At 37.9% G+C, this 7551-nt stretch overlaps 1 protein-coding gene across 1 annotated transcript; it reads left to right on the top strand.

Moving 5' to 3' along the window:
* Positions 3243-4943, top strand: LOC107616493. Its single transcript, XM_016318443.1, has 2 exons — positions 3243-4338; positions 4441-4943. Exons 1-2 carry the CDS (start codon positions 3243-3245, stop codon positions 4941-4943), a joined length of 1599 nt encoding a protein of 532 aa, XP_016173929.1.

Below are 7551 nucleotides of genomic sequence, written 5' to 3'. Positions count from 1 at the left end.
ATTTTTGATGTGTTACTTAAAGACAAACAATTAGTTTTGCCTGAGGGTAGAACTTTACTTTCCGTAAAAGCCTCATTTTGGAGTAAACATGGTGGGCATGTCCTACGATTTTGATGTGGTTCTTGATGACTTTGAGTCACAAGTTAGATCGCAGGGGACGGTTTGTTGGATTTCTTAGTCCAGCAAAAGATCAAAGACCGGAACGTATCTCTGTGTCCACGATGCAATGCTATTTTCGATGCTGAAGCAGCAGCGATCTTTGAGAAAGAGAGGATAAAGAAAGAATTGGCTCACAGGGAGGAATAAGCACGTCAGAGGCAGCCAATTCGACGCGTAGAGGGCTCTGGTTCAAAAATCTCTTAACATGATGTGACTACACCTTTGAGCCGATCACAGGCTATAGGTGTTCAGTGGATTAGGAACTGTCAAGAGTTCCAGAGGCGTGATCACCTGTATCGACGCAATCCTCAATGGGGGAATCGAGCACCGTCTCAAAGTCAATATGCTTCCTATCGAGGGCGAGCCAAAGGATATCCACAAGGAAGAAGTGGAAGAAGAAGTTTTAATCAAAATAAGAAACTTCAAATTAAGACAGGGAAGGAAGCAAGCAAGGGGGAAACTCCCTCTGTGCATTCCCGGATTGTGTTCCCTTCTAATGGAGAGACTTATCCCAAGGAAATTCCATCACCAGCAAAGATGGAAAAAGGGAAAGCAATTGCTCAGTCCTCTAGGATCGATAAACATAAAGATGTCGATGTAGATGAGGAATACTTTGATGAAGGAGATGATGACATGGTAGGGACGAATTCAATAATTCCCACTGAGTACCTTAGAGAATGCAAAAGTAATTCGGATGAAGATTATGATCAGAAAGATGAAGAGGTTTTCTCTTTCATTCGCATAGAAGATGAGCTGGGTTTCTTTCCTCGACCTACTGAGAGATAAATGTCTCATCTTCGTCCCCTTCATATTGTTGCTGTTGTGAATGGGTTTAAAATAAACAAGGTGCTGATTAATGGTGGGGCAGCGATTAGCCTCTTACCTGAAAGGATGTTGGAAAAAGTAGGGAAGCATGTTAACGAGTTGGTCCCTACGAACATTGCTGTGACTGATTTTAGTGGGAATTTCATGCCAGTGAGAAGGCTGGTTACCTTGACAGTAAAGGTGGGGTCTTCGGAGAGACACTCTATGTTTGTGGTAGTACCATCGAAGGCTAGTTATAATGCCTTACTTGGGAGAGATTGGATCCATGGAGTAAATGTTGTACCATCTACAGTGCATCAGAGCGTGCTTCTGTGGACTGAAGAAGGCAAACCTGAAATTATCAAAGTAGATTCGAGTTTCTACGTCGAACAAATGCATGTCGATTTTAGGATATATGATCGTAAATTGAAGCCTTTTAATTTTGATCGATCTCTGAATCCTTACAATTGTGAAGGGTGTTATTTGACTTCAGAAGGACTTTCGATGAAGTTGCGCTATCCAGATTTGGTCGGCGAGCTGACAGGTTGGGATTGTCTTTCTTGAAGACCTCAAAGGCTGAACTATGGACCAGGTTGAGGAAGTTTCCAACTACCTGGTAACTTTGCGTAATGATTTAAATAATTTCCAAGTTTTAGAAAATAAAGATGATTCTTTTGATAAAGTTGAATCAGATAGATTAGTGAATCTATTAGTTGTAATATGTTTGATTCGACACCTCCAGTCGAATGTAGTTATGATTTTTCTATTACTTGTAATGAAGTTTATGATGTGAATCGAACTGCCGATTTAATAGCAGAGGCTCATTGTGTGGAAAATAAATGTAGTGATGAATTAATCAAAGATCAAGTTTCTTCGATCCCTAATAATTCCATTGATTTTACTTTCGATTGTATTTATGATTTGGAGCCTTTGGGGTTTGAAAAGTTCTCAATCGAAGATGATCATTATAAGGGGTTCGAATCTCAGGATCCTTTAGAAGACATTAATTTGGGGACTCATGATGATGTTCGAATTACATATATTTGAAAGATCTTGTTGATCCTTTTCGAACTGAGCTTTTCGATTTGTTGCATGAGTTCAAAGATTGTTTTGCATGGGACTATCATGAAATGTCTGGTCTCGATCGTTCATTAGTAGAACATCGATTAGCATTGAAACCCAATGCTCGACCTGTGAAACAAACCCCAAGACGTTTTGCTCCAGAAATTAATGTGAAAATTAAAGAAGAAATAGAACGCTTGATCAAAGAAAAATTTATTCGAACTGCTCGTTATGTGGAGTGGGTGTCAAATATTGTTCCAGTGATAAAGAAAAATGGAAAATTGAGGGTATGTATCGATTTTCGCAATTTAAATAATGCTACTCCAAAGGATGAATATTTCATGCCAATTGCAGATATATTAATCTATTCTGTAGCAGGAAATGAAATTCTTAGCTTCATGGACGGTTATTCTGGATATAACCAAATTTTCATTGCGGAAGATGATGTGGCTAAAACTGCTTTCCGTTGTCCTGGAGCGTTAGGCACATATGAGTGGGTAGTTATGCCTTTTGGTTTGAAGAATGCCGGAGCAACGTATTAATGAGCAATGAATGCCATTTTCCATGAGTTTATTGGAAAATTTATGGAGGTATATATCGATGATGAAATGGTAAAATAGATTTTTGTAAGTCAACATATAGACCATTTAAGAAAGGCATTTGTGACCATGAGAAAGAAAGGATTAAAAATGAATCCTCTGAAATGTGCTTTTGGGGTATCGGCTGGGAATTTCTTAGGCTTTGTTGTTCATAAAAAGGGGATAGCCATTGATAAAAATAAAGCAGATGCAATATTAGCTTTGTCTGCTCCCAAATCGAAGAAGAAAGTACAATCGTTTTTGGGGAAAATAAATTATCTTCAAAGATTCATCTCGAATCTGTCGGATCGAACTAGGGTGTTCGCACCTTTAGTGAAATTAAAAAATGGTTCAAAATTTGAATGGACCATAGAGCATCAATTAGCGTTTGATTCGATCAAAACATATTTGGCTAAAGCCCCGATTATGGTGAATGTTCTTCCGAATGAACCTTTGAAATTGTATATTGCAGCATCTGAACATACTATAGGATGTATGTTAGCCTAGGATGATGAAAACGGGTATGAGCGGGCAGTTTATTACCTTAGTCGAGTCTTAACTGATATTGAAACAAGGTATTCGCCGATTGAAAAATTATGTTTGTCATTATATCATGCTTGTATGAAGTTAAAGTGTTATATGGTGGCTAAATCGGTGAAAGTTATAGCACAGACCGATCTTGTTAAGTACATGCTAAGTTTCTCTATGTTAAGGGGACGTTTGGAAAAATGGATGTTAGCATTAACGGAATTCGATTTACAGTATGTCCCAGCAAAGGCTGTTAAAGGACAAGTTATTGCAGATTTTCTTGTAGACAATTCGAAAGATCTGAATGACCAGTGGGCAAATATAGTCGATGTAGAAGTCAATTATTGGAAATTGTATTTCGATGGATCTAAGCACAAAGATGGTGCGGGAGTTGGAATTCTTATTATCTCACCAGAGGGTATTCCATCAGAATTCTTGTTCGAATTAAAATATCCTTGTTCCCATAATGTAGCCGAATATGAGGCTTTAATTTTGGGTTTAGAAATTTTAATCGATAAAGGAGCTTTAAAAGTTCAAATTCTAGGAGATTCACAGTTAGTTTTAAAGCAGTTGTCGAAGGAGTTTAAATGTAATAATGAGACGTTACAAAAATATTTAGTAACTGCTTGGGAGTTATTGACGTCTTTTCGAAAATTTTCTTTGGTGCATATCCCTCGAATTCATAATGAGATTGCTAATGAGTTAGCCCAAATTGCTTCAAAGTATCGAATTGGTCCAGAAACTATTAAGAAATTATCAAGTATCCATCAAATTTTAGTACTGGCAAATGAGAGAGAAGTGTTGTGCATAGATGAATGGGAGGATTTTGATTGGAGAAAACCTATTGCTCAATATTTGAAAGATCCTAATACCGCAGTCGATAGAAAACTAAAGTTACGAGCAATGAACTTCGTTTTATTAGCCGATGAATTATATAAAAAGGGTATCGATGGGAGTTTGTTGAGATGTTTGAGTCGGGAAGATCAAAACATTGCTTTGGGTGAAGTTCATAATGGAATATGTGGTGCTCATCAAGCAGGAAAGAAAATGAGATGGGTGTTATATCACAATCATGTATTCTGGCCTTCTATGATAAAAGATTGTATCGATTATGCAAAGGCATGTCAAGAATGTCAGAAACATGGTTCGATACAACAGATTCCAGCAGCTGAACTGCATTCGATAATCAAGCCATGGCCATTTAGAGGTTGGGATTTAGATCTAATTGGATAGATTCATCCCCCTTCATCGAAGCAGTATAAATTTATTTTAGTGGCTATTGATCATTTTACAAAATGGGTGGAAGCAGTTCCTTTGGTAGAAGTTGGTCAGACAAAGATAATTGATTTTGTCGAAGAAAATATTATTCATCGATTTGGAATTCCTCAGACGTTAAGTACCGACCAAGGAACTATGTTCACTGGCCAGCGAATTAAAAATTTTTCGGCTTCGAGAAACATTAGTAAAAATTTTGCGGCTTCGAGAAATATTAGTATGGTTACTTCAACTCCTTATTATGCACAAGCTAATGGGCAAGTGGAGGCAGCAAACAAGATACTGATTGGTTTGATTAAAAAGTATATCGGAAATAAGTCTCGAACTTGGCATGAGACTTTAAGTCAAGTATTATGGGCTTATCGAAACTCACCAAGAGGTTCGACAGGAACTTCACCTTATAAATTAGTATATGGCCATGATGCAGTATTGCCATTAGAAATTAATTTGAATACTCTAAGAGTATCGAAACAGAATGAGTTGCCAGTCGATGACTATTGGAATGCCATGTTTGATGAATTGAATGAGTTAGATTGAGAGTGAATTCTAGCACTTGATAATGTAATTCGACAAAAAGAAAGTATTGCTCGAAGTTATAATCATCGAATTAAGGAGAAATCTTTCAAAATAGGTGAATTAGTTTTGAAAGTTATTTTACCAATGAAAAAGAAATCAAAATTTCTTGGTAAATAGTCTCACAACTGGGAAGGTCCCTTTCAAGTGATAAGAGTCTTTTCTGGAAATGCCTATCAGATTAAAGATATCGAGTCAGGGAAAATAGTTAATTCGATTAATGGAAAATATCTGAAATATTTCTATTACTGGCAAATATAGAAATTCAGCAGGCATAAGTTCAGAAAAGAAAATAGTCATTACAAAAGTAAAAAAAAAAAAGGGTTCAAGATGCCAATAGCTTAGCCAAATCAGAGCGCAGTTTTGTCCTTTTATTTTCCAGAATCATAAGCATTTCAATTTGCTTGAACTTGTCAGTTTGAATCTTCTCGAGCTGTTTTTCATACTCTCCCCGCTCAGTGTCGATTGAGACAAGTTTCTGGATAAGGAGATGTTGCTCTTGTTGTGCTGCAGCTAGAGGTTTGGCTAAGGTGGCTCTGTCTTGGCATATGATGGCAAGCTGTTGTTGAAGTTGAGCCAATTATGCTCCGATTCTTGCTTCTTCTTGGTCATGAAAAGCCTGGACGGAGATAGCATGAGAGATCCTCACGTCAAATTCTTCACGAGAGGATTGGATTGGTTGAGCAGTTGCAAGACAGCTTTCTATTTTGGATTTGGTTGTAGCCTCTTCATTTTCAGTTTTCTGAAGTTGAAACTGAGATGCAACACTATCATTAAGAAGTTGTTTGAATTCCTGGATCGAAGCAGAATATGGTGTGTTGTTTGGAAATTCAAAAGAAGAATTCAAGCAGTCCTCCAGGAGTTTGTTGAGGATTGGATCATTAACCCATAAACTAGGTGGATGATCCAAAAGTTTGATGAGTAATCGAAGTTGTTCCCGAGTGTCAGGCTCTACTAATTCGATTGGAGGTCTTGGTGTGGTAGATCTTGAGATTTCTGGAACAGGGACTGGTACCTTCTTTTCTTGGATAATTTTGTTCAAAATAGAAATCAGATCATCCAAGGTGGCACTACCTGGGGTGGAAAGAATATTCGATGTCCCTGGTCTTGGTCCTGGAGGGGTTTGAAGTGAAGGATCAGGTTGTAACTCTGGAGGGGTCTCGAAAACCTTGGAACGAGAGGAATCAGAATTGGTGGTGTCAGCGGCTTTAGACGCAGAATCAGAATCTGGAACCGCTTGATTTTCTTCAATAAAGGCAGCTTGATGATTCAGTGAGGATGACTCAAGTTTATGGGTTTCTTCTGAAGAATGCTGTAGGGGATTTGCTGTGGAATCAATCACCTGTGTTAAATGAAAAGCAGGTGGAAAAGTGGCCGGAATTGGTTGAATGGGTCCTGTAAACTGATGGAGTCATGGGATGTGGATTGTTCTTGACCATGTTGTTGTGGCAAAATTGATTGGCCAAGTGCTTCAGTAGTTGTAGTCGAGTGGCTAACATGGACAGACTAGTACAAAAGGTACACATCAGTTTTAGGTTTAAACTTTATTTTAAATTAAGTAAAGTGTGTAGTGATGATTGTGTTACCTGGGAGATTCTGGACCTTTGTCTTAATTGGGAGTTAGAGTCAGAGTCGGCTACATCTTCCAATTGAGAGGAGATAGTATGAGTGTCCTTGTTGACTGGTTCACTTTCTTTAGAACTCTCAGTTGATGATGGCAAAATCAACTGATAAGAAATCCAAAATTAAGTATGGTTAAAAATATAAGTTAAAGTGTATTTTAAGTTAAAGAAGGGAATTATAAAATTACCTTTCGAGAAGTTCTGGTAGGAGTTCTTCTACTTTTAGATGGTGGTAATCGAGCAGCCTCGGCTTTTCTTTTTTGAGTTCTTTTTAGAAAACCCTCAGCAACAGGAAAAGTTTGAATTGCAGTTTTTTGGATTTCTTCCAAGGAACGAGTGTACTTGGAGTAATAAGCATCCCACTACTCAAAACAGGATTTAGTGATATAGAAGCTGAGATCATACACTACGAAATTGAAGCGGTCCCTACGTTGTTGATTCTTTGAGAGGCAAGAATCGAAATCTTCTTGAGTGGTTAAAGCAAAGTGGCAGAAAGGCTCATCATTTCGAGGTTGTGGTGTTGGGATGGCTTGAGAAAATCTAAACTGTCTGGCTGTCATGTTTGGAGCATACAGGGTGATTTTGAATTTTTTCTTTTTGTGTAAAGGTAACCCTATTGGTATTACTTGTAGAGCCAGCATGTTTGCCTAACTTCGATTTGCAAGATCATTTGCTTCATTGGTGTCAGAGAAGATTAAACGGTCTAACCAAGCAGGACCACGATTGTGACGCAAGAAGGGAGTAAAATTGAGTTGGTTATTGTTAAAATCTTTGCAAGAATGGAGAAGGGAGAAAACAGCCCAAAATCTATCTTCATCTGATTCAGTGTCTAGAAAATTTGGTTTGTATTCAGACAATTGAAAACCATCGATGTATTGTTTGTCAGTGTTACCACCTTCAGGTTTTGTCATAAAATTTTCGAAAATGGCGTTAAGCCATAGTTGGAGAAG

This window comes from Arachis ipaensis, chromosome B09, assembly GCF_000816755.2.
Source record: "Arachis ipaensis cultivar K30076 chromosome B09, Araip1.1, whole genome shotgun sequence".
Classification (NCBI taxonomy): domain Eukaryota; kingdom Viridiplantae; phylum Streptophyta; class Magnoliopsida; order Fabales; family Fabaceae; genus Arachis; species Arachis ipaensis.
This window is presented reverse-complemented; position numbering and strand designations above follow the sequence as displayed.